We start from the raw sequence: 27,680 nt of genomic DNA on the forward strand, positions 1-27,680 counted from the left end.
TCTTCCCTGGCCAGGCCCTGGGATGCTGTAGGAATCAAACAGGGGTTTGATTCCTACAGTCCTTTAGTCTTTGTTTGCTAAGTTATGTATATGGTTGATTGCTTTTTAGTGCCTGTCCTTGTAGACAGCTGGGATGGGGGATCAGCAGGTATTATTTGCCTGGAAAGGACTCCAGACTCCCTCTGCTGGTGAATACCCCTGAAGTCCACCCCAGCACATTCTGGGGTCCCAAGTGAGGGGGGCAGCCTAGGACTGGGATCTCCACACAGGCCTGGATGTGTCCATCTGTGACCCTGGGCGCCACGTAAACTGCCCCAGTGGTCAGGCATGGGACCCAGTGGACCCCGAGACTCCTCCCACCACAGCTCTGACATTGGGGTCCAACACAGCTCTGACCCCAGATGCCTCCCCTGGATGCCATGTCCTCGAGTTAGCCACCAAGGGCCTCCCTGCATGATCTGGCCCCGTTCACCTCTCCAGCCTTTAGCTGAGCTGTCTTCTCTGCCTGGAATTCCTCTCCTAAGACTCTTCATTTATCCTTCAAGCGTTGGCTCCCAGGCACATTTCTCCAGGAAACCCTCCCTGCCCTTCCCCTCTGCCAGCGTGTCCAGCTGTGTCCCTCCCCCAGTCAAATCCTGACCTGTGGGATGGAATGCCTGTCCCTCTGGGGGCCCAGTATCATCCAGCACTCGGCAGCAAGGCCAGGGTGGCCTGGGATGGTGGCTTGAGTCACTCTCAGGGGAACTCTGCCTCTGCATCCCCTCCCCACCGTATGACTTGTTCATGGTGAGAGTGGAGAGTTCTCCTCCTTTACCACTCCCCCATTCCATCCCAGGAATGCTTACAATAAATAGACTGCCCCCAGGACAGACACACCCAAAGCCAGAGAAGGACAAGACACGGCCAGGCACACAGGATGGGAGCCAATCTGGGACCAGCTCTGTGCACATCCTGCTCTGAGACTCAAGCAACTCGCTCCCACTTTTTAAGCCTCAGTTTCTCTATCTGTAAGATGGGCACTCTTCTGCTTTTCTTCTCGGAGAGAGAAGACTTTTCCATCTACTAAAAGAGTTAATATTTTCTTAATATTTGATGTCTTACTCTCCTTTCAACTGTTTCCAGTGCATTGAAACTTTGTTCCAATAATTGCTTAAGTCTGAGCCACCTTGAATGTGCAAATGAATGACGCTTTACAAATTGTAGCAGTCGCAAAAATAGTAGGAGAAACTGTTAGGGAGACAGGAGTGCTTCTGAAGATAGTTTGAATAAGGAAGTCATAAATACAAATGGAAAGGGATCTAGTTCTTTGCTTTCAGGATAGCGCAAGCACAAAGGAGTTGAATGAAGAATGCTAGAATAAATCCAGGGTAAGACTAATTCTACTCCCCCCTATGCCACTAAATGTTTTACCTTGAGTATGGCATTTCATTTCCTTGGACCTAAAAAATAAAGAGGCTAGACTAAATGCTCAATTTTTTTTCTTTTTTTGAAGTATAGTTGATTTACAATGTGGTGTTCATTTCTGCTGTACAGCAAAGTGATTCAGTTATACTGTATACATATTCTTCTTTCTTATTGATTTATTTTTTCACCGCACCGCGCAGCACGAGAGGTCTTAGTTCCCCGACCAGGGATCAAACCCGCGCACCCCTGCATTGGAAGCGTGGAGTCTTAACCACTCACTGGACCACCAGGAAAGCCCCTATACCTTCTTTTTAAAAATATTCTTTTCCATTGCGGTTTATCGTAAGATATTGAATATAGTTCTCTGTGCTACAGGGTAGGACCTTGTTGTTACCCAGTCTATACATAATAGTTTACAGCTGCTAATCCCAACCTCCCACTCCATCCCTCCCCCAACCCTCTCCCCCTTGGCAATGACAAGTCTGTTTTCTACGTCCGCGAGTCTGTTTCTGTTTCGTAGATAAGTTCATTGGTGTCATATTGTAGATTCCACATATAAGTAATATCATATGATATTTGTCTTTCTCTTTCTGACTTATTTCACTTAATATGATAATCTCTAGTTGCATCCAAAATGCTCAATCTTTTAAAAAAAGTTCCTGCTAAAACATTCCATCTATAAACTATCCAAACTTTCTCTGGTATATACAAAACATAGGAAAATTCAAAATAAAAGTTGTTCAAATACCTGCCAAAAAATATTATATTGGATGATGGTAAAGACTGAGTAGGGAGCTTATGAAGGTTTTCTTCAAATTGTGTTTTACCCAAACTCTCCACAGCAAATGGAAATGTTTTCTGTCCTCATCATCTAACGTAGTAGCCACCAGCCACACGTGCATTATTCTTGAGCACAAGTGTCCAGTAAGATGGAGGGACTGAAATTTTATTTTATTTATTTTAATTATTTTAAATTTAACTTTAAAATGCCCCATGGGGCTACCATGTTGGACAGCACAGCTCTGAAAGCTCATTTACCTCGATGGCACAAAGATAAACCATTTAAAATTTCTTTTCTTACTGCACTAGAAATAAAGCGCTTCTGAGGGTTTCTCCAGATCTCAACCGGATACAAACACTTGTTTGCGTAATTCATCTCTTCGTCAAGAATTGGAGAAGGCCTGCAATTCGGGAGCCTGGATAGCTATGTTTAATAGCGAGTTTGCCCCTGAATTTTTGAATGTGGGGTGACACGGGGGTGATTCTGAGATGCTGCTGGGAACACAGAGAATGGACAATCTGCTCGGTTGAAGTCCTTGCTGATGATGTAGAGGGAACGTCACTTTTGTCCAGCTGTAGGACCTTGGGAGGCTAACTTTGCAGGTTCCCAGGTGCCTTTTTATAGGACTGAGAGGCCGTGTGGCGTCGTGGCTGTGGACTCAGAAGCCTGCTTGACAAGGTTTAATTCTAGCTCAGCCACTTACTAGCTGTGTGACCTCAGGAAAGTAACTTAATCTCTCTGCCTCATTTTCCTTATCTACAAAACCACGGGGAGATGAAGAAGTAAATTCTCACCTCATGCGATTGGTGTAAAGAATAAGCACATTATTTGGGACTCATTAGAATACCTAGCACATACTAAGCGCTCAATTAACCATCATTATTTTTCTTGCTTATAGACTAGATATAGCAGGACCAGGATCAGAATGAGGTAGGTGAGGCTGAATCCTGCAAGTGCAGAGTCAGATCATGTTTTAACTTAAATTTGTATATTTTCCTAGTCATGGATTTTTAGAAATTTCATTGAAGTATAACTTACATACAAGAAAATCTACTCTTACAAAGGAACATTTTGGTGACATTTTTTTCATGGATGTTTTTGGCATCCATTTTGATTTTTAAAAATATTACATTAATATATTATTTATCTTGAGGACCGAGTTTCTTGGCACCCTCTTAAGTTTTGTACTTGAGGCAACTTCAAGCATACCACACTCGCCCCGGCCTAGTCCTGGACCTAAGTTATAGGGTTAACCTCCAACTCTGGTATATCAAGGTTTCACACAAATAGGAGGCCCTGGTGTATGTGTGAACTGAGCCTAATATCTTAAAGAGATTTGGGGGGTCACATTAATAGAAGTATAGGTTCAACATCAAGGGAGTAAAGAGCACTGAAAATTTTCATCCCGCTCATCCTTTAATGGAGGAAATGTATTCTTTGGGGAGCAAACATTTTGCAAGAAGACCCATGACCAAAAATCCACTAGGTGGGGCTTCGCTGGTGGCGCAGTGGTTAAGAATCTGCCTGCCAATGCAGAGGACACGAGTTCAATCCCTGGTCGGGGAAGATCCCGCATGCCGTGGAGCAACTAAGCCCGTGCGCCACAACTACTGAGCCTGCGCTCTAAAGCCCATGAGCCACAATTACTGAAGCCTGCGCACCTAGAGCCTGTGCTCTGCAACAAGAGAAGCCACCGCAATGAGAAGCCCGGGCACCACCATGAAGAGTAGCCCCCGTACCTTCTCGCTGAAACTAGAGAAAGCCCGCGCGCAGCAACGAAGACCCAGCGCAGCCAAAAATCAAAACAATCAAAAAAAAAAATTCACCAGGCCACTGCTCTCCACCCAGTGGGTTCACCATAAACACTAGTCCTTATGATGATTTACCAGCTGTGTGACCTCAGACAAGTGACTTAACCCCTCTGTGCCTTGATTCCCCATCTGTCAAATGGAACCAATAATATTCCCAACCAGAGAATGAAATGAGATGATGAAGGGAAGACGCTGGACCAGAGCTGGGCACATAGTTAGCTCTGAATACTATTATTTGTGCTGTTTATCTAACAGTCACTACGTAGCACTTTCAGGCACCACCCTAAGTGCTTTACAAATATCCAACCTGTTTAATATCATGTTTGCTATTGTTCTGTTAAGAAACCAGGACTGGGGCGATCAGGTCAGCGAGCAGGGGGCGGGGGGGGACAGCAGCAGGCACAAGTTTCAGTCTCAAAGGCTCAAGGACCAACACACTGCACCCTTGAAAGCCAGGGGACCCACCTATGGGGTAGGTCTAGGGACAACCTACTTTGAAAAGAGTAGTGATGGTGGCTGGACTGATCAGGGGCAGCTCCCAACTCACTGTGCCCATGCCTGCTGGTCAGGAACATAGAGTCAGGGGTCACCAAGAGGGCTAGGTAGGACCACTCCAGCACCACGAGTCAGCTGCTTGCTGGGAGTCTTTCCAACATCACTGTGCCTCACCTCCCACCCCTATTAACGCTCATCTCTTCCTCCTCTCACCTCCTACCCTGAACAGTTAGAGAGTACAAAGGGACCAGGGGCTTTTAAGCGGAGTGCCAAAGAGCCCGCCTATTTCAGGGGAACCTCTCAGGGGCTTCCTGACTTCCGTCTCTTTCTTCCGCCAAAGCAGACCCCCTTTAATCAAGCTTGGAGAGTTTTCTTGCAAGATTTTGGATAAAGAAAAGGTTTTACTGCCTATAAGAAAGTATAGATGCTGCTTTCCTAGAACCCACTTACCTCCACCCCCAGCTCTCTCCAACCCCCTATTCCTCTCTCCCCTCCAGGAGATAAGAGGTGGACACACACACACACACACAGACACGAATCCTTCACTCCACTGTGACTACCTGAGGGCCCGCGGCTCAGAGAACTCCTCATAACTGTGCATGGAGTCACTGTAGGATTCCCGGGAACCCAGGGGTGGTGGTCGGACAGAATATTGGTGGACCGAGGCATTGGGCTGGGACGTAGTGTAATAGGGTGGCGGGATGCTGTTGCTTGTCTCGCTGCGGTAGTCACTGTCACGATCATCTACTGCACTGTCAGGGTCATCATCTGGAAGAGAGAGGAGGGGAGGGAGAGAGAGAGCACGCAATGGAGGCCAACACAGCCTCTCAGATTTAGGGGGTCTTCACTGATTGCTAACCCAAGGAGAGGAATCTACCAGAATGAATGAAGGATCTTGGGTCATTTTAACAGAGGTATAGGCTTTCGAATAAGGGAAGTGACTACTGGGCATATACCCTGAGAAAACCATATAATTCAAAAAGAGACATGTACCACAGTCGTCACTGAAGCTCTATTTACAATAGCCAGGACATGGAAGCAACATAAATGTCCATTGACAGATGAATGGATAAAGAAGATGTGGCACATATATACAGTGGAATATTACTCAGCCATAAAAAGAAACGAAATTATTTGTAGTGAGGTGGATGGACCTAGAGTCTGTCATACAGAGTGAAGTAAGTCAGAAAGAGAAAAACAAATACCGTATGCTAACGCATATACATGGAATCTAAAAAAAAAAAAAAGGTACTGATGAACCTAGTGACAGGGCAGGAATAAAGACGTAGACATAGAGAATGGACTTGAGGACATGGGGTGGGAGGAGGAAGCTGGGGTGAAGTGAGAGTAGCATCAACATATATACACTACCAAATGTAAAATAGTTAGCTAGTGGGAAGCAGCCACATAGCACAGGGAGATCAGCTCGGTGCTTTGTGACCACCTAGAGAGGTGGGATAGGGAGGGTGGGAGGGAGACGCAAGAAGGAGGAGATATGGGGATATACGTATATGTATAGCTGATTCACTTTGTTATAAAGCAGAAACTAACACAGTATTGTGAAGTAATTATACTCCAATAAAGATCTATTAAAAAAAAAAGAAGAAGGGAAGTGAAAACCCTGCCTTGCTGTATGTGGGTCAAACTGGACCTAGAGTCCGGGGTCCATGGTAGGTCGTACAACGTGAGGAGGACAGGGACAAATTGGAAGGTGTCTTTTGGCTCAAATGCGAAAATGGACTTTGACTAAAGTCCAGGGTCTCTGAAAACAATATTGGTTTTTCCATCAGGCTTCCCATAACAGGAGTCACACAGATACTCATGGGGAAGTTGGAGGATCAAGAGGACAAGGTTGAATATAAATGCCCTTTAACCCTCAGAGATTCCTTAATATCCGAGGATGGGGACCCCAGCCCTGAACTCTCATGCGCAGGAACAAAGAAGGGTCTCTACCAAGGTGCTGTCTTCCTCAAAAAGATCAGATTCTTCGGTTGGCAAGACTACCACATGCTCAGAATCTATCGCTCTAATGGAACAGGGAGGGGTTGCCAAACTCCAAGTGTTTCATAAGAATTAAAGGATGCTTCAGTTCGATTTGCTTTCCTTAGTAAATGGGAAACAGATTTTCTTTCTTAGTAAAAAGAAAACAGTCTCAAAGGATGTTGTATTGTGGTGGGAACAGGAAAGACTGAATTTATTTAGAAAACAACAGTTGAGCTGAAGAGAAGTGAGCGCCCCTTAAATTAACCAGCCGATTGGGAAGCCCACGGTATGCACGGCCATGGTATCAATTTACTGGTGATTTTAAACACCAAGGGGGGGTTGTACTTTTTATGCCTTTAAGTATTTTTGCTCGTTTCCCAATATTTTTGCTTTAACTTTCTAATTCTTTTCCCACTAATAGAGTCTATTTCTATATATTAAAAAAATAGGTCAAAAAAATTTAATGTGGTAAACTGTTAAAAATTAATTTCATACTTCATGTAGAGCTAGCTATTTGATTCATTCCCTATTTTACCTTCAGAAAAACCTCAAATTCATTTTTAGCCAGCAAAGCCGGCCTTACCAAAGTAGCTCTGGTTTCCTAGTTTCTCATTTGACTTGAGCCATTGTGACCTGCAAGCTTTTTATCCTGTCCCTGCCATATGGCCACCTTCCGATGCGCTGCGCGCCGACAGTGCTGGCATCAAGGGCAGAAGCAGTTGTGAATTTCCGCAACTTAGATCTGTGGGCGTCAGGGTGAAACCGTGAAGCCATAAAGGGCCTAAAGTGGGGGGATCTGAAACTGGGGACGATTTGTCAATGTCACCAAATTGCCCCTCTGACCAAGTTGTTTTCTACCCAATTACTGGGGTTTAGAGCCTACCGTATCGCCCTTGACCGGACTGAGATGTTTCCAACCAAATCACATGAGGCTCTGTGCATGTTCACCAAATTAATTTTCTCTGACAAATTATCTGTTTTTGAGGGGCAGATTGCTTTCTCTTGGATTCTTTCTGCTTTTACGCAGACTCTGCTTTTTGCCAAATAGTTTTTGACCAAATCGCCTGCTTCTGGATAAGGCATTTTCAGCCACTTTTGTTTTGACAAAATGGCCTGCTTTGGGCCTAATTGTCTTTGCTCTTCTTCACCCAATTCTCAGATTTTGCTAAACTGGTTTTAATCCAAAATGTCTTTTTTTTTTTTTTTTACTGTATTGTTTATTTGTGGCAAACTGTTTTTGTTTTTGTTTTTGTTTTTGCGGTACACGGGCCTCTCACTGCTGTGGCCTCTCCCGTTGCAGAGCAACAGGCTCCGGACGCGCAGACTCAGCGGCCATGGCTCACGGGCCCAGCCGCTCCGCGGCATGTGGGATCTTCCCGGACCGGGGCGCGAACCCGCGTCCCCTGCATCGGCAGGCGGACTCCCAACCACTGCGCCACCAGGGAAGCCCGCAAACTGGTTTTGATCAAGCCTAGCTGTCTGCCAAATGATTATTTTGGCTAACTTTGCTTCCGATTGACTTGTTTTTGACAAATTCTTTTGGATCAAACTACAGTTGACCCTTGAACAATGCAAGGGTTAGGGACACCAACCCTCCGTGCAGTCGAAAACCCATATGTGATTTTATAATTGGCCCTCCGTATCCACAATTCTGTATCCATGGGTTCAACCAACCAGGGATCATGTAGTCCCGTAGTAGTATTTATTGAAGAAATCCACATGTAAGTGGACCCGCACAGTTCAAACCCATGTTGTTCAAGGGTCAACTGTATTTGTAAACAGTTTTCCTGCTCCTGGAGGGAGGGTGGGGTGCAACTTGTCCATCAGGATATGGGGGTGGGGTGGAAGGCCCCCCAGTTGATGGAGTAGAGATTAGGAGATAGATTCACGCTTAGACTAAAGGACTGGATTTCTCTGAAAACGGCATGGGGAAAAGGGAGCTATTCCTTAAGGAGAAAAATGGTCATCCAATTTTGGGGGGAGGTAGCTTGTCTCTTTCCCCTGGGGGCAAATTGGAGGAAGAAGTGTATGTGTGTTGGGGGGGCTTTGGGAGCTGAGGTCTCCAGAGTGATATCTGTCTGGGGGGTCTCTGCTCAGCTGCTCTGTCTGAGACCCTCTTCCCTCCCTGCCCACCAGCCTCTGAGTGACATTGGGGCTGGAGGAGGGCTCCAGGTAGAGGAGGAAGATGGGGAGATAAAAAGAGGAAGGAATCACAGGAGAGGAGATAAGGTTATACAAGGGGAGCAAGGGGGTGGGGGGCTCACAGTGCCCAGCTGGAGACAGGCAGGTTTCCTGTCTATATGCCCACTCCTCCCAGCTGAATCCTCCCACCCAGAGTCACGTTACCCACTCCCCACCAGACAGAGCAGGACCCTCAAACAGATGTTAGTGATCAGGGGGCAGGAGGGCACAAGAGGGGTCTTGCCAGTCCTCTGGCCCCAATGTGCCAGCCACAGGCTCCCCATTTCCCTGAGCAATGGGGCGGGGGCCTCAGGGTCGCCGAGGTGTCCACCTCCCCATGGCCTCCCAGAACATCAAGTTGAGTACTTACTCTGCTGCTCACCCCAGCCAAAATAATTCCAGTTGCCTACAAAGAGAAGGGGCAGAGATAATAAAAGGGAGAAGGCAGAGGGGGAGGCATGGGGAGGGGGGCTCCCCCATCCTCCCCATCTCCTTCTTCCAGCCCAGGACCCCATCCCCTTCTGCCCTGTGTATCTTCCCCGAGGATCACTTTAACCACTGACTTGTTATACCTTCACTCACCACCCCGGGAGGAAGGCAGGATACCACCATTTTTTGACAAGACCACAGGCTTAGCCAGGAAGTAACAAAGAGGGCATTTGGACCCAGGGTTTTCCAACTCTGAAGTTTGGGGTCAGCACTCCTCATTCCTTCCCTCCCCCATCCCCCAGATAATGAAAGAAACACTGAACTGGAAATCCTAAATTTGAAACACCCCCGTTGGGTGGGTTTTTATTTTTAATCATTCTTATCCTTTTATAGGTGAAGAGGGCTCAGAAAGGTAGAGTGAAAAGCCTAAAGTCACACAGCCTGAGCATCAGGACCAGGGAGAGAACTACATCTTCATCGCCTCATCCCCAGCATCTGGCATCTCAGAAAAACCACTTTGACCAGAATTCTGACTCCTCTGACACTCGGCTGCCTCCTTCGTGAAATGGGGGTGGTAAGACAGTCCCAAGAGAACTCGGAGGTAAACGCTGGGTGGTAGGTCTCCATTCTCAAATTGAACCCACCTCTTGCTTCAGGTCACCTGCCCAGGTGCTGTTTGTCATCTGCTCCTGCCCCCACCGTGCCTGTCTCTGCCCCCACCACAATCCTTCAATGACCCCATTCACCAGAGAGGGGGTTTGTAATTTCTTCAGGGCAGTGATGACCCCTCCCCAGGCAGGGAAGATAAGGGACTTTCTCCATATCACACCCCAAGTTAGGAATGAGGTCTCCCAACTGCAATCCCTCAGCCCCTCCCTCCACCAGGCTCCATCATCACATATCCTGGGCATATGGGGGGGTGGGGGGAGGTGGACGACGGATACAGGGGAGACTGTGAGAGGGGGGGAAAGGAGGATGCGGAAGCAGATGGAAAAGGAGAAAGAGGTTGAAGTGTGGGGTAGGGACCAAGTGTCATGGGTGGGGGTTTTGTCCTGAGACTGTATGATTTTCACTTCCTCCTCACTTCAGACAACTTGGAGGGCACTTTTAGGAGAAAGTCATCTAGACCCGTGGAGACCCGGTCTGGGGGCATCTCAGTGTCCACGGGAGGATAGACACTCTTGAAAATTTCTGCCTTGATGGAGGGACAACATACAGAGAAACATGGTGATCTTCATCATAATTAATAGATGTAGCACACTGGAAAGAGAAGCAAACTTGTAGTCCCTCCGACCTGGGTTCAAACCCTGGCTCTGCCTCCTGCCAGGTGTGTGACCTTGGCAAGTCCCTTCTCCCCTTGGGCCTCGGCTTCTTTATCTAAATAAATGGGTGCCTATTATACATGTGTTGGCAGGACTGTCTGTCTGCACCATCTGAGTGTGGGCTGCTTGGGGGTCTGTGTTGGCCTCATGGAAGTTTGATGAATGAGTTATAAGTCCTCATCCGGGATCTAATGAATGGAATTGAAGAGTCTGCAAAGTGTTTTTCAAGCCTCCAGATGTTCTGAGTCCTTCCAGAAACCAGAATGCGGGGGCTGTCAGGTGCCCCTGTTTCAAAGAGAGGGGCTGTAAGGATCAGAGAGGGATCGGGACGTGCCTGTGGCCACACAGTAAGGTAGGACTCAAAGCCAAGTCCCAGATTCCTTTTTCTTTCCACTACACTGTGAGGGGATACTATATGTTCTTAGGACTCATATCTCTGGAGACGAGTGACCCCTTCATTACACAGGACAGTCATGGGGTAGAGGATGGATGAGGGCTTCAGTTGAAGCCCGGGAAGGAATTGAGAAGTACTTACAACACTGGCTGCTGGGGACAGGAAGAGGCTTGTCTTGTTCATCCTGGAATGAATACTGAGGGGGAGGGAAGGAGAGAGGGTGTGTCTCAGGGGGATGCCAGAAGCCAGGGGATCAAGATGGTCCTCTGTTCTGTTCTATCCTGACTTCCCCCGCCTCCTAAATCCTCTCCCTCTGGAGGAGAAGTATACAGACGTCCACAGAGAAAGAAAGAGGGAGAGAGAGACACAAACACAGACCATGAGAAACAGATACAAAAAGAAAAAGAGACACAGATGAGGGAAAGAAACAGAGGAAAGAGAGAGGAAACACTGACGCAGGGAGCGGAAGAAAGGTGATGAGAACTCAGGTTGGACAAACATTGCTAACATGTGAGTGTTGCCCCTTTGCCCTCCACCTCCCACTAAAGGGTGTTCTAGCCTTGCCTGCTATTTCTTCCCTGCCCTCACCTTTTGAAGATTGTCTTCAGGGCCACACTGGGTCTTTGAACTGTGAAAATATAGAGTGTAGAAGAAGGGGGATGGCATGGAAGAACAGAGGTACAGAGGCTAGGGCTGGGAGTGGGGGAGGAGAACTTTTAAGAAAGCCTGAAAGTGTGACTCAAGGAGTTGAGGGGTGAGGGGCAGAAAGGGGGTGTAAGAACTGTTACAGGGCCTCTATATCTCCTTGATGGAGAATTTGGTAAATACACAACTTGACTCGATTGAAATTGTCATGTCATTGGTGGACCGTATGTTCCTTGATGCCATCATTGGTTCGAGACTGGACCACATGGATCAGTGATTTAGTCAGGTTACAAAGAGTTAGAGACACAGACACAGGGAAAGACAAGTGGAAAGAGAAACAGAGACAGAGAATGGAGGACAGGGGAGACACGGAGAGAGAGGGCGAGAGAGAGAGAGAGAGAGAGAGGAAGAAAAGAGCCCCCATGCCAACGCTCACCTCATCCTGGTCCCGCATGGCATTCAGCTGCTCCAGCTTCTTGGCCCAGTAACGTGCCTCCTCCTCAGGGATGTCTGGAAGCAGAGACATGGCTGTGAGCCTGGAAGCCCCTCCCTGCCCCTCAGCCTCCAGCCAGTGCATGCTGCAGGCCTATGGGGCTGGTCTCCAGTGGGCGGGGGAGAGGAAGGGAGGAGGGGGTGGCACCCCTGACAACCCCCCGCCACACACACACCCAGAACTGCCTTGGGAATGGGTGGTGGATGGGAGAGGAGCTGCATCCTAGCATTACCAGGACGGGGACATCATGGGTTCTTGGAAGGATGATGTGGGAGAACTGAGCTGCTTCCAGGAAAGGTAAAGAGGCCTCTCTGTGTCTCTGCCTTTGTTGATCTCTACATGTCTCTCTCTCTCTCTCCCCTCTCTCTCTCTCTCTCTCTCTCTCCATTTCTCTGTCTCTGTCTTTCTGCCTTTGTCTGTGTCTTCTCCACATCCAGCTCACCTCTGCAGCTTAAGACCTCACCAAGGACCAGCTAAGACAGCTCAGACCTGAGCCCCGTCGGTTGAAAAGCACTTGCAGCCCACTGGTGGCCTGCAGGAGCTGGACTGTACTCTGCGTGCGGCAGGCGTACATCTCTGCTGACTTGCTGTAGCCCAGGAGACTCTCCTCTTGGGAGGGGGAACCTCATCCTCAGAATAAAGTGTTGTCTGGACCCAGCTAGACCTGACCCTTCTCCTGGGGCTGGGTGAGGGTCCCACCCCTCCCAAGCCCCCGCCACACTCACCTAAGGGCAGTTCAAAGCGAGTGTCAAGGAGGATGCGGTGGAAGGTGGGGTCCTTAGTGCCGCAGATCTCACTGTCCGCCATGATGACCTGAGAGTCCAGGGTCAGCCACTCTCCGGGGCCCTCCTGGGGTGTGGGTTGGGTAACAGGGGTTAGGGTTCTGGGTGAGGTGTGGCGGGTAACGTATCTGCTGCACACTGACCAACAGGCTCCCTATTCTCAAAGGAAATGTCTCCCTCACCCCATCTTATCCTTACCCCAAGAGCAAGGGCCATGTCCCCACTTTAGATGAGGAAACCAAGACTCAGAGAAGGAAGGTCTCAATCCAGGGCAACATGGTGGGTCCAGAGAGCCCAGAAGCAAGGACCCAGAGAGAGAGACCTGTAGGGTCAGGTAGGGGCGGTCCCAGCCTTGCACAGCACTCCTCATCCTTAACGAGGGGTTATGGGGCCCCGACTTCAGATAAAAGGCATGATCCTCCCACCATTCAGGGAGGATACCCGCTGAGTGAATGAACCAGTCCCCCTTGGTTCAGGGAAATGAGCCCTTGAGCAGGTGGGGTCCACTCTGAACCTCAGTTTCTTCATCTCTGAAATGAGAATGATGCTCTGCAGAATCTTCCTTCTGCAGCCCCAGGGAAAGGCTGGCAGTGATGGGGGAGTAGTCCAGGGTCCCTTGCATAAGTCATGGTCATCCCAGGTGACTAGGCCTTCCTCACACTTGGAGGGTCACTGAGGAAATTTTGGGTCACCCACAAGCCTTCCTTTTGGACTCGCCTGGACTATTGCGCCTCTTTCCTCCATCTCCATTTATTCATTAAAAAATAAGCCCTACCTGGTGCCTGCCCTAAGCTTGATCCACATTGGGCAATGCCTGAGAAGCCCACAGTCACAGGAGATAGAGCCTGACACAGACACCCGCAACACCATGAAGTCAGGGCCAGGCCAGAAGGAGGGAGGGGATGTGAGGAATCCAGGCGGAAATTAGGGAGGGCTTCCTGGAGGAGAGGGCATGGGAGCTGGGCTTAAGGGTGATGGAAAGGAGGACACTTGAAACCCAGGGAACAGCATATGTGAAAGTTCAGAAGCTATCCCTGGGCCCTGTGAGGAGTGTAGGTTGAGGTGTGGGGGAAATAAGGCTGGCAAAGTGGGTTGGTGCCATCTGGAAGGCCTCCCAGGGGTGATGGGCAGGGAGGGCAGGATTGGATCTTAGATGCCAAGTGGAGAGGGTGAAATTTAAGGCCAGGAGGTTAGAGAGGAGGCCAAGGTTATTTTCTTTGGGACTGGCGTAAACTCCCTGATGCCCATCTGGGCACAAAGTGCCAGTTGCTTGCAATATCCCTTCTCCTTTCTTCCATAGGGATGCATTTCTAGCTGGACCCAGGGCTATGCAGCTTAAGACTACATTTTCCAGACTCCCTTGCAGGTAGGTGGTGCCACATGACAGTTCTGGTCGATGAAAGCCAGCTTCCAGTTTGGGCCCTTAATTAGGAGTACAAACCCCTTCCCTTGTTATCTTTCCCTCCCCTGACTGGAATGCAGATGTAATGGTAATCCTTGAGCAGCTATCTTGGGCCATGAGGTGGAAGCCACATGAGGAGAAAGGCAGAGCGACAAGATGGAAGGAGTTTAAACCCTGTCGACTGGAGCTGCCACTGCAGCCCTGGATGTCTACATGAACATTGTCAGGGGATGGAGATAGATGTCCATCTTGTTTAGACCACTGGCCTCTGGGCCCCTCCCAGGCACTCCTATCCAACCCTCATCCCACCACTCACTTCGTTGGACTGGCGGATGGTCCGCAGAGGGATCCACACAGTGCCCACCATCGTGTCCCAGATGAGACCCTTGTTCCATACCTCCACCGTCAGCCCCAAATCCAGGCGGTTAATTTCGCTGTGGAGAGAGGTAATGAAGACTCAGAAAAGTCAGTTCACTCGCCTTTGGACACATGACCAACTAGAATTCAAACCCAGGCCTGGGTGAGTCCTAGTCAGGAAGATAACACAGTAGTTCTTGTTTTACAGAGGGGAAACTGAGACCAAAGGACTAAGTTACATGCTCAGGGTATCACAGCAGAACCAGGATTCCAAGCTGAGAAAGAAGGAATGGGGACAGGTGTCACATGTCTCCCGTAACCCCAAATCACCTGGCCCTTCCTCTAGCCCTCAGACCCTGAGAATGCTGTTTAAGTGAGGAAGAGGCTCAAATGCCCTCCATAGCTCCCTATTACCCCAAGATAAGGGCATTTGTGTTGCCTCCATCCTTCCCAGTGTCATCTCTAACCAATCATATGAGGACACCCTTGAGCATATCAATGATTACACCTCTAAGCACTTTCCCTGCAGACTCCATCCTGGAAATAGGCAGATTTGGTAGTAAACCTTGGTGAATGTCCAATTCACTGAATCTACCAATTTACCAAAGGTTTATCTTAAGGAATGTTCTTGAATGTATCTGTTGACCGTGACCTGGTCATTCAGTAACTGGCTTTAGAGGGAGTTGGGGACCACTCTGTCCTGCCCCCTTCACATTTTCCTAGAATTGTAGAGCCAGTTCCTTTCTTCCTTCCCCAAGTGCTCCTCTGCTCCAGAATCCCAGTTCTGGATTCCCTCATGGCCTCCACTAGTGACAGTCCCCAGCCAGGCTCTGCTCAGGGGTTGAGGGCTGCCTGGGTCCAAATCCCAGCTCTGCTATGTACAGGCTGTATGACACTGAGCAGGTGGCTTTGTCCTCTGGTCCTCTGCTTCCTCTGGTCCTCTGCTTCCTCATCTGTAAAATGAGGATTATGTTAGCACCCTCCCTCCCAGGGTTATAAGCAAAATTGATTTAATCAAAGCCTTAGAAGAAGGCATGGCACATGTTGGCCATCATCAGAGTAGGTGGGATGTAATAGGAGTCCCTGAGTAGCTCCAGGTTGAGGGGAGGGTCCAGGTCATGAATTCATTCAGCTATTAGACAAATATTTATCGAGCACCTATTGTGTGCCAGGCTCTGTGCTTGGCATGGCGATCACAGTGGGGACAGAGACCAATAGGGCCTTACCCACGTGGAGCTCAAAGTCCAGGGGAAGGGGCCAGAAAGGTGTCAAAAATCACACAAATAAATAGAATAACAATTGGTGGCAAGGCCTGAAATTACTGTTCAGTTGCAGCTTGAGGGTGGTGGTCAGGGAAGACTTCTCTGAGGAGGTGACACAGCTGAGACCCAAAGGACAGAGGGAGTCAGCTGGGATGGGGAGAGAGGGGGAAAGAAGAACAAGAGCAAAGGTCCTGGAGCAGGAACAAGCTGGACATGTTGGAGGAACAGTGCAGAGGTGGGTGTATCTGGGGCAGGTGAGACAGGAGAGATGAAGCAAGATACTGGTGTGAGGTCCCAGGGGCCGGGCCTTGGGGGGCTGTAGGGACGGATATGGGTTTTGCTCTCAGGTTGATGAGCCACAAGCCCCAGGCAAGTTTGGAGAGTGACCGGATGTGATTTGCAATTTTAAAAATATCCTCCTTGCTGCCTAGAGAACAGATTGCAGGAGGTGGATGGCAGCAGGAGGCCAGGGTGGAGGCTGGCGGGCAGAGAGGACTTGGCTGGTGGCCTCGGAGATAAAGGGAAGCGATTGGATTCGGGAAGTGCTTTGGAGGCAAAGCTGATGGCTGGACGCAAGGCTGAAGGCAGAGCGAAGGGAGTCCCAAACGACACCCGGGTGTCCGGCTGTGCCCTGCAGGACCAGCAAAGTGCCTGGCTGTGCCAGGGGGCGTGGCCATTCAGGTCCAGTCGCTGCAGACTCACAACATGAAATCCTGCTCCCAGCTGGGCTGGCTGCCCCGTACGGCAATGGTCGTGCTCTTGACATTCTGCACCTTCAGGGTCACATATGTATTGAATTTCTCTGTGGCAGTGAGAGAAGAGGTCAGTGCAAGGGCTCAGGGACTCCCCCATACCCCTTCCCAAGCTCTCAATAACACCCCTATGATCCCTCAGGGGCTGTGAGTTCTTGGGCCCACCCCCGGTCCAACACCCTGAGGTGCTTCTGTGCCTCCACTCCCAGACCAGTCCCCAGAGCCCCACCCCCAGCCCCTCAGAGCACTAGGGAGGGGCCTTGGTGCAGGGAGATGTGGAGTTTTGGGATAACTAATCCTGATGCTTAGAAATGACTTCGTCTAATGTCCTTGGACATAGGAAACTTCCTTTGCCTCTCTGAACCTCACTTTTCTCACCTGCAGCCTAATGTAAGTGTCCCCACCCTATCTCTTAGGATCCTGGGAAGCACCATTGGCTCAGGGTGAGCCCCACTCCCACTGGAGTCTTCAGGGGATGGCTGGGAAGACTGCTGGGACCCTAGAGCAAGTCTGACACGCTCTGTGATGCTCAGCAGACAAAGAGCCCAAGTTCCCCGTCCCTGGCTCAGACACCCTCTCCCGTCTCTCCAAGAGACCGACAGACAGACAGATAACACAGGAGAGGACAGGAGTAGAGGCCACTTACCTTGGGCACCATCAAACTTGGCTTTTTTGACTGTGGAGAGAGACAGAGAGAGGGAAGGGAGACGGGGAGAGAGTTGGGGAGGAGAGAAAGAGACACAGAGAGACACATGAAAAGAGAGACATAATGAGAGAGGAGAGAGATACAGAAAGAAACAGAGAGAAGAGAGGCAAAAAGTAGAGAGCAAAAGAGGCCAATAAAGAGACCGAACAGATTTAAAAAACAAAACAAAACAAAATAACAACCACAAAAAAAACCAAGATAAAGACAGAGGCAAAATCAGAGACAGAGGCAAAGACAATGAGAGGAAGAGAAATAGGGAGAGGAGGGAGGCAGGGATGAGAGGGAGAGAGAGAGAAGCCATCAGACAGATAAGCATAGGCAGACCTGGGGTGGAAGGATGTTTGGACCTTGGGAGCAGTCCATGTCCCACCCTCCTCCCCATCAAGCTCCCCTATAGCTCCCTCCCTCCAGTTGTGACTTGACCAAAATTGAACAAGATTCAAAAGAAGAAGCTGGGCAGGTGGCAGGAGAGGCTTCTTACAGGAAGTCCTCCAGGATTGCTTCAGAAGGAGGAGGGGAGTTGGGAAGGAGGAGGTAGGGGAGAAAGGAGAAAACAACAGCCAATGATTCCCATCCCCTTGTTAGACCAGTGAGACTTCTCCACGAATTGTCCAGCTCAGCCTGTCCTCCTGAATGCTTCCAGGGTTTAGAGTCTCATATTCAAAGGGGACTGGGCGAGGTGGGAAAAAAACAACCCAGAGAGCTGACTCCATAGTGCACATAGAGATATCCCAGTCCTGGCCAGTAGGTTGCTAGAGCTTGTCCAGCCCAACCTGCCCGTGAAAGGTGCAACCCAAATATACCTCAGGGTTCCACGTGGTCCAGTCTCTTCGTATTTCACATAACCCCCCAACCCCAAGTGATTCAAAGCAATTCCACTCTTTACTAGATTTTCTCACAGGACATTAAACTTTCCCTTTCATTACCTCTCAAACTCTGCATCTGCCCCCAATGCATTTCTCTACCATTACTCTCTACTCCCACCTGAAACCTGCTCCCAAACTGAGACCTCTCGATTTCTATATTTCTTCTCCCTTTAACATTTTCAAATGAATATTTTTGTTTGAGTAGGCAATACACCCACATTTTACAAAATCCAGAGCAACGGAAAGATCATACAATGAAGATAAGGCTTTTTTTACTCCAGCTCTCACTCTCCCTCCTGGATGCGATCAACAGTACCAATTCCTTGTGGTACTAGAGATGCATCGGCAATCATGTGCACATGTGCATTATTTTATTTCCTACACAAATGGTAGCATTCTACACCCTCTGCAGAACCTTTCTTTTTCTCAGTATGTCTTAAAGAGGGTGTGCAAGTAAGTTGAAGGATAAATTCCTAGAATCAGAATTGTGTTTCTATTCTTTCTTCTTTTTTTTTGAGAGTCCAGTTCAGCCTTTTTCTGGGCAAGTGCCACAGCCTCCTATCTGGGATCCAGCCTCCCATATGGGGTTCATTTCTCTGTCCTCACCACTTGAATTTCTTCCTCAAAAAAGCACCTGAATGGAGCCAGTGAAGAGAGAATTCTCATCAAGGGTGGGGGAAGTAGAGTGCTTCTAAACACTTGTCAGTAAATACTATTTTTTCCTGTTGCAGACAGACTGTGGGGAGGATGAGGTTGGGGGTGGGGATTGATGCCCAGAAGCACTGAGTGAGCTCCCCAGAGTTGCAGAGCAGAAGAGAGAGTGAGTGCCTTCCTATGCCAACACCACCACCACCCCAAGACCCAGATTTTAAATGCAAATGGGTTGGGCACTATGCCCGCCATACCTGGGTTTGGGTTTGGGAGGTAGAATGCAGATAGAGCCCTTGACTGGTCATCGGGAAAGGTGAGCCCTTGTTCAGCATGGAGTCAGGTGGAGCTGGGTTCAGATTATGGTGCTGTGTGACCCTGGGCAAGTGAACCCCCCTCTCTGGGCTTCCATCTCTGTCTCTCTCTCTTTCCCCCACATCTGAAATCAGTCATCGAGTCCTGTCTTCCCACCTTCCCACTCAAGGCACGTGACTGCACATGCAAAAGTCCCTCTCTTGCGGGTGAGGGTCCCTACCCCTGTCCCACATGCCCCCTCTCATAGTCTCAGCCCCACCCAGACCACAGAGAGCTCAGCCACCCAGCCCCTCATCTCTGGGACTGAGTGAGGCTCATGGGCACTTAGGACTGTGTCCAGCAGTAGCTCCAGGCCTCCCTCCTGGGGGACCTCCAGCTTGCAAACCTGATGACTCTGAAGGGGGCGGAGGGTGCAGGGGGAGGGCGGGGAGGGAGAATGATGGGAGAGACACAGAGGCTCAGAAAGGCACATACATGGAGGGACCAACATGAGGAGAGAAAGGAAAAGGAGGGAGGAAGAAGTGAGGGGAGATAAGACATGATAGTCAGAGACACAGAGAGACACACAGATTTTCACTAGGGAGGGCAGGCAGTGAAGATGTTGCAGAGAGGAGAGGCAGGATTGGGAGAGAAAAGCTGGGGGTGGGAACGAGAGGGGAGGTAGGTGCCAGGCCCTGGGAGATCTGAGGGACTCACTGGGGTATGACCGAACCTGGGCCCCACTCTGCAACTCCCTTTCTGTGTCCCTTTTTTATAGACCAGGGGCAGAGCTCAGAGGGGAAGCCAGTTGTCCAAGGTCTGTCGTCCATCCTCTCCTCTAGGGAGGAGGTCTCTCGCTGTCTCCTTCCTTCTGATTCTGTTTCTCTCCACCCCTGTCATCCCCTTGTCACGTCTTTCTGTCTCTCTTCTTCCCTTCCTCCCTCTGCCTCTGTCTTTCCTGTTCCCAGTCCCTTATCTCTCCCCCTTTCCTCCTCCCTAAGTCTCTCTGGGCCAGAGGGTAATGGGCTCAGTTGGGGCCCACAAGCAGTGGGAGATTGCCGGAGAGCTCTAGCTCTAAGAGTGAGCTCCCGGGCCCCTTCAGAGAGTTCAGGGTGAGGACATCAATATATGTTCATCACTGGGGACTCAGAGCGGGGAGGGGCAGACTCAGGGTGGGAGACGGGGCTCAGAGAAGAATGGGGAGTCAGGGAAGGAGCCTCAGAGTAGGAAGCTCATGGCGGGGAATAGGGTGTGCGATAAGGAGGAGGGTGTAGGGGACTAAGGGAAGGGGCCTCGGAGAACTTGGAGGAGGCTCATGACGGGGGAGGGGACTCAGGAAGGGTGGGTGGCCTGAGGGAAGGGGCTCAGGGGATAAGAGGGCTTGGAGGTAGGGGCTCGGGGTGGGGGGCGGATGGGGCTCAGAGAAAGAGCCGAGTCTCTCTCTGCCTCTCTCTTCCCCGTCAGCAAGAGGAACCCGAGTCATTGTCGCCTTCACCGCCGTCATCGTCATCACATCTCCGCCCCGCTGCCTTCCTCTTGCCTGCGGTATCGGGGTCACCAGGGCGGAAGCGCCGCCCCTCCTTCGCGAGCTCCTGGTCACAAGCACGAAGCTATTTATAACGTGGGCGCGGAGGGCGTGAGCGACGCGACCGCGGGGAGTGCTGAGTGGGGGAGGTGCCCACTGACGGGCGGGCAGGAGATACCGCGTCACGCCAGGTCAGCAGACTGCGCGGCCTCCCCGGTCCCCGCCCACCCCCCGCCCCCATCAGCGCTGACTGATTAACGTGGTCGCACAGGCAGTTGTGGCCCAGGGCAGAATGGGTGGAAGTGAGAGCAGGGGCTCATTGGCGCTGCCAGGCTCTGGGCTTCAGTTTCTGCATCTGGGAAATGGGGCAAGGCAAGCCTAGTTGGTCTCACTTTCTTCTCCCCTTTCTCTTCCCTTCTTCTTCCTTCCTCTTCCTCCCTCTCCCCTTTCTTCTTCATTATTATTAACATCAGCATTATTATACTGTTATTACTACTATGATTATCATTATCGTTACTAGTATCATTACTATTTTTATTATTTGGTTGAGTTCGAAGTGTGCTCCTGGCCTGGACGACCCTGGATACTAATTGAGGTAGACTCCAGTCCTTGGGGCATCTGGTCCATAACCTGCCAGTCCTGGGAGTGGGAGTGGGGGAATAGAGAACTCCAGCCATCAGGGGAAGCGGCTGAAAGCCCACCCACAGGACATGCTTATCAGGTGTCAGAAGACACTACAAGTGGTGGAAGGAAAGAATAGAGAATTCAGAAATAGATTCTAGGATGTTTGGTATTTAATATGTGATGTCGATAGCAGACAAGGGCTTTGGGGTAAGGATATTGGTCTCTCTGGCTTTGCATCTGGGAGAGAATAAATGAGGACTCTCATCCTCCATGGACAGAAATAAGCCAGGGCCAGACTGAAGCCTTAGATGTAAAAAACACACCAAGAAACTTGACAGATATTCTGTCTGTGTTGTTTACCAGGTACCACTTAGAACTAGGCCTGGCACATAGTAGTTGCCCATTAAATAGTGTTCACTGAAGGAATGACGTCATTGCCCCCTCCAGCAGCACTACGCGAAGACGGGGTCCCGCGGAGTGGGCGCTGTCCACTGTGCTGAACTCAGCGTCTCCTCCCTGAACTGTCCACGGTGCTGAACTTTTCATCCCTGCCCACGTACCTCCAAAGAGTTGGCACCTCTTTTGCGCCCTATGTATTACTGAGCCCTCCTCAGGCCTGAGAACGCAGTGAGCTCTCAGGAAATGTCCTACACTCACGAACCTCTTTGCAGAAAGCTTTTAGTCCCCACTAATAAAAACACCATCACAGATTTCTCCTGTCTTTGGCTCACACTTATTGACCCTTTCCACAAGCCAGGCATCATGCCAAGTTCTCTGCGTGCCTCATATGACTGGAGAGTTCCAGAAAACCTAGGCAGTGGGCACTATTAGTGTGCCCATTTTACAGATGGACAGACTGAGGAAGGAAGAAGATATGGGACTTTTCCGGACGTGGTGGATTTAGGGATTCAAACCCAGACCTCCTGGACTCAGGATGTCCTGGTTCACACCTCACAGAGGAAGCTCATTGTGTGTGGGAGGCAAGTGAGGTGCAAGATATGGAGGCTAAGATTGCAGCCCTGAAGGTGAATCAGAGCCAACACCGGAGGCATCCTATGAGGTTGCTGAGAGCAAAGATCAGATGCAGACCCCCCTGGCTGTGTGGTATCAGAAACAGTAAGAGACAGAGGGATTTGTGAAGTCTTCCTGGGAGAGGGGCAGGGGAAAAGCCATGATGAATGGGAGATCGTGATATGTCTGTTTGCTGAGTGGATGAAGAAAAAAGGGGATCTCAGGACAGATTCTCACCCCGTGGTAGGGTCTCCAGGTTCTGGGGGCTGAGGGGAGGTTCGACTTTCACTTTTCACTCCCAGTAGGCTGTGGAGTCAGGCAGCTACACCTCTGGCTCTGTGGCACCAGGCGAGTTGTTGAACCTCCCAGAGCCTCGGTTTTCCTCATCTCTAAAACGAGTTGCTCTGAGGATTAAAGAGGGCAATGGGCATAATAGTCCTCAACAGTGTGCCTATAGAATGCTGGATAGATGGGGCTTCTTGTAGATATTATTATTAGTTGTGCAGTAAACTCACTCTCAAACGCATTTGCTAATTTATATGCAATATTCAGTCATCAAATATTTATGGAACATTTTAAACATTGAGTGGCCTGGCAAAATGTCATGATGCACGTAGGAAAGTCTAGAACCAAATCCCTGCCACCACACTTTTGGGCTTGCTGTGCCCTCCACCTAGAGCATGGTCTCCCTTCTGCTCAGTTCCCCTTCATCTTCTGAGACTCAGGCAAATGGTGATGATGGGAACAGGGTAGGCTTCCCAGAGGAAAAGAGCCATAGAAACGCTCCTCTCCATCTCCCGCAGCCTTTCCCCATCTCTCCCACTCTGACCCCACCAGCATGATGCCAGGAGTAAGGCTTGGTCCCCAGAGCCAGGAACAGTGCCTGACATATAGTGGGTGCTCAATGCTTGCTGAGTAAATATATGAATGAATTCACAAAGGAACAAGGTGGTACTTGCTGTTAGCAGCCTCAGAACTCTGCCAAGACTTAGCAAGTGGATTAAGGTGGGGGGGGGGGCAATGGGGCTCCACATAGATAAAGAGATGAGAGGGGGCAGAGGCAAGGTCTGTACAGGGTGGTCTCCCATGTGTTAGTGCAGGACATGCACACAAGAACTTACATTTGTGTGTTCTTGAATGTGTATTTGCTCGTGTTACCAGTGCAGGCAAGTGAGTGTATATGGGTGTATGTGTGCATGTGTAGAGGGACATGTACTCATGTGCACCATCTGAGTGCAGGTGAGGGTCTGCACGTATGTGCTGGGGAGTGGGGTGTGACTGTATGTGGGACATGCTGTTTGTGTGAGTTTAGGTACGTGCAGGTTTTTGAGTGATATGTTAGGTAGAGACACATGTTGGGGTGTGTGATATGCAGTTGTATAGCCTGTGTATTTTTGTTTACTTGCATACATGTACACACTCATGTGTGCAACATTACTCACCTATTCAAAGTGATTGCTTTGAGTGTCCAGGCAAGTGTTATCATGTGTGTACATATATGGCCTTGGCATTTGATCGTGTGTATACATGTGTTTCTTGGGATTCAGGGCCCTAACAGGTATATATATATATATATATATATATATATATACACACACACACACACACACACACACATGCCTGAGGGGTAAGGCATGGGTAGATCTTTAGGCGACATGGCTATTGTGAACATTAATCACACATATCCGTGTGTGTGCATGTGTGCAGACACACATGCCTGTAATGTGGGGACAATGTCTATGGCGCAGGGTGACTGTGTCCAGTATACATGTATGTGTGTGTGTTCACATGGGCATGTGAACCTGTACATGTGTCCGTGAATGTGCAGTCAGAGGCAAGTGGTCTTCATAGAGACTTGGTGAATTCTGAGCATTTCTGTCCACACAAAGCAAGTCTGGGTTTGAACGTGCCAGTCCAAGTGTATGCAGATGCGGGCAGTCATGGGTGCGTCCCTGGCTCGGGAGCAGGTATTTCCTCAACTCTAAGGATAAACTCAGATCCAAGAAAAGCCCTCTCGCCTAGTTGCCTTGCTCCCTCTTCTTTCCCCCTCAGCCCTCAAGGCCTCCCACTCTGGGCATCTCCCCCACACTTCTCAGCATTTCCCTCTCCTCACTTCTCCCCATCTCCCTGCACCCAGCCTCTCCCAGCATCCACTGCTCCCTTTACACCTCAGGGCTCTACCTCCCACCTCATCCCAAGTCTTGCTCTTCCCAGCGACACCCCTCTACTCAGCTGGTGACTCCTTCTCTAGAAGTTCCACAAAATCATCCCACACTCTTCTTCCCCTAGGCCTCCGATTTAGGAAGCCTCACCCCACTTACTGCCTCCGCTTCACACCACCCCTGCAGCCAAGACTCCAGTGTGCATCAGAGTTAAGGGTGAGATTCTAGAAAAGCCCAGCTCCGAAGACGGGGGTGAGGAGCAGAGGAGAGCAAGCTTGGAGGAGTCAGCCAGCAGCCCACATGCCCCCTCCTCCAGTGCTATCCCCTCCCAAGTGTTAGGCAGCTCAGAGAATGGGGAGGGGCCAGGAGGGGGGTTGGACGTTCACTTCCCCCTACCCTTGGGCCTAGTCTGTGAGGGCTTCATGGGGGTCCACTCCACCTCCTGACTCCCCTAATTCCCTAGGCTAGGGGCTGAATGAGTTGACTTTTGATCTTACTGGCCATTCTCCCACCATCAGCCCCGACCGTTGGGAACGAGCTCAAGGAAAGGAGGCCCCTGTCCCTTTAAGAACACCCGCGTCCACGCCGGCCCAGCCCCGCGCGAGCAGCACACGGGAAGCCACCGCGGCGGGGAGCGGGCGGGCGGGGCTGGGTTTGTGAATGGAGAGGCACAGGAGGAGGGGGGAGGGGGAGGGGCAGTGGGGGAGGTTCCCGGCTCCTGGGCCTGCCCACCCGGGTCCAGGAGGAGGCTGGGGTTCATATCTCTCTCTCTCTCTCTCTCCCAATTTTTCTCTCTCTTTCACACACACACACACACACACACACACACACACACACACACAAACAGCACACTCCCGGCTGCCTGAGGTCTCCCTAAGCCTGCCTTCTCAGGCTTGGCGGATACACCCCTTCTCCCACCCCAGGCCTTCTTGAAAGGAATAGAGGCGAAAGGGGTGGACCCCAACCCTTAAAACCCAAGGTTGAGACCTCTATAAACCTTGAGCCCTGTTTCACCACCACCCCTACCGCCAAGGTTTCTTGCTAAGAACTCAGAATTGCCCCAGTCGCCTTGGTCCAGGTGGGCTGGCTTCTCCCCCAACCCTGCCTCAGGGGTGAAGGGGGGGGCAGTCATGCCCCTCCCGAGTCTCTTTCCCTCCACCCACCCCAACGCAGAAGGTGGGTCTGGGCGTGGGCCTCGATGCAGATGGCGTTCTGGCCCCAAAATAGCTCCACCCCACCTCTCTTTTCCTCCCTCCAGCGCAAAGTGGGTGAGGTGAGGATGGGTCGTGAGGGGTGCAGGGTGGTACTGCACTTCCAAAGGGTCGGCTCCCTGCGGAGAAGGCCGGATTTGCATGCGGAGGGGCCAGAGAGGGCGGGGAGGGGGAGGCCCTCGGGCGACTGCCCCAGCCTCCACTAGAGAAGGCAAAGAGTTAACCGGAAAAGTGCCCCCAGACCCCCCAATCACAGCCCTCTCATAATGCTGGAAGGGGTCTCCCCCACCCCAGTCCTCTCCGCTCCCAGGGTGAGGGATACCTAGAGCTCACGGTAGTCCTAATGACCAAGCCCCTCTACCCAGATCTTACACGCTCAGGGCTTGGAGACCGCTCCCCCTCCACTCCTCTCCGAATTCCGAGCCCTGCCTGCAGCCCAGCTCACAGCCCAAGACTCCTTCCAAGCACCCTGCAGGATTCATTTGAACTACCCAGCCCGGCTCCTTCCACACGAACCCGCTAATAACCTGTTCTACACAGACGACCCAATCTAGACCGTTTCCAAATGGAGCCTCAGACCCCTGCCCGCGTCCACACGGGCCTCCGCGTTCAGCCGTGTCCACACGACCCCAGTAGCGGCAACCAGGACCCCCTTAGAGCCCAGCTGCATCTACACTGATCACCCTCTCAGGCGCCCTGACGCGTCTACAAGGGCTACCCCCTCAAAACCCAGCCGCGTGTACTCGGGTCACCCCATCAGGAGCCCAGCCGCATCCACACGGACCCCGAGCCCAGTCCTGGTCCACATCGGTTCCCCGCCCTGCAGCCTCGCCTCTTACCTCCAACGCATAGTAGAGACATGTCTCCAGAGTCGCCGGCGGGCCGGCTCTGTCAGGTCGGCCTTAGCTGCCGCTGGGTTGGGGCATGGCGGGGGCTGCAGCCCGCGCTCAGCTCACGCCGGGGCCCGGCCTCCGCCGCCTGCCATCTTGGTTCAGCACCGGGGGCGCGGACAGCTCCTGACGTGGTGCTGATGCGGGGCTGGTGGGCGGAGCCTGATGGGGCGCGGGTGCTGCAAGCTCTGGGGTGAGGGTAGGGTTTAAAGGGCAGGAGCCGGGTGGGAGCTGAGGGCAGCCATCACGCAGGTTCCCTTCTGGTTCTGCGTGTTTTCGTCTCTCCTTTAGCTCTCAATCTTGAGTCGTTTGCTGTCTCTCTGCTCTCCCTGAGTATCTCTATTCCTCTGTCGCTATGTCTCGTTCTCTTTGCCTCTGTTTCTCTGTCTCTCTCTCTGGGTCTCTCTATTCCCCTGACTCTTTGTCTCCCTGTCTCTCTCGGTCATGTGTCTCCCTCGGAGCCTCTCTCCGTTCAATCTCTCTGTGTTTCTGCCACGTCTGTTTAGGTCTCTCTCTGTCCCTGTTTCTCTCAGCCTGTGGATCTTGGCACACACTCGGACTGGATTCCACCCTTCACTCCTTTGTGTAACTGGCAAACTCCTATTCATCCATCAATGCCCAGTTTGAATATACTCTTCTCCAGAAAGCCTTACCTAATTCCCCCAAACTGAGCCCTTACTCCACATTTCTGGACTCTCCCAGACCCCAACTCTTCCTCTGGTTGGACCCTGACCCCAACACAGCTCTGCTCACCACCCCTCCCCACACATCTAACCAGGCAGTTCCGTGTGAGCCGGTGCCCTAACACACCTAATACACAAACCTGTTCATCGTTTATCTCCAGTACCTAGAACAGTCCCGAAGGCTGAGGCCCACAGAGTCCCCAGCCTCCAGCACACATGACGGAGCTTCATAAACACAAGATGTATATGGAGTTAGTCACAAGGGAGGCATGTGTTCAAAACCCAACTCTGCCTCTAATCACTGGCATGACCTTGGGCAAGTCATGTGACCACTCTGCCTCAGTTTCCCTACCTGTAAAACAGAGATAACAGGACCTATCTCGCAGAGTTGCAGGAGTTATTATATCAGTTAACACCTGAAAGCACTTGGAATAGTAATGTATAATGTCAACCATTGTTGAGATTCTCATTGCTTTTAAAATTTTTATTACATATTGATTAACCATAGGTAAGGAGTAAGAAGCAGCAATGACAGGCTTGAATAAAGAACAATACCATCATAATGGT

At 50.7% G+C, this 27,680-nt stretch overlaps 1 protein-coding gene across 1 annotated transcript in view; it reads right to left on the bottom strand.

Annotated features, from left to right (window-relative positions):
- UNC13A (unc-13 homolog A) overlaps nt 1–26,561 on the bottom strand; it is a 67,540-nt gene extending 40,979 nt beyond the window's left edge. Inside the window, exons 1-9 of the mRNA XM_060296866.1 lie at nt 26,380–26,561; nt 17,140–17,169; nt 16,444–16,543; nt 14,439–14,556; nt 12,664–12,787; nt 11,882–11,955; nt 10,942–10,996; nt 9,026–9,061; nt 5,052–5,259 (exon numbers count right to left, since the gene is read on the bottom strand). Coding sequence (XP_060152849.1) covers nt 5,052–5,259; nt 9,026–9,061; nt 10,942–10,996; nt 11,882–11,955; nt 12,664–12,787; nt 14,439–14,556; nt 16,444–16,543; nt 17,140–17,169; nt 26,380–26,401 — 767 coding nt within the window. The 5' untranslated portion in view covers nt 26,402–26,561. The remainder of the gene's footprint in view (nt 1–5,051; nt 5,260–9,025; nt 9,062–10,941; nt 10,997–11,881; nt 11,956–12,663; nt 12,788–14,438; nt 14,557–16,443; nt 16,544–17,139; nt 17,170–26,379) is intronic.
- Nucleotides 26,562–27,680: the final 1,119 nt, after the last annotated feature.

Source organism: Globicephala melas, chromosome 3, assembly GCF_963455315.2.
Source record: "Globicephala melas chromosome 3, mGloMel1.2, whole genome shotgun sequence".
In the NCBI taxonomy this organism is placed as follows: Eukaryota; Metazoa; Chordata; class Mammalia; order Artiodactyla; family Delphinidae; genus Globicephala; species Globicephala melas.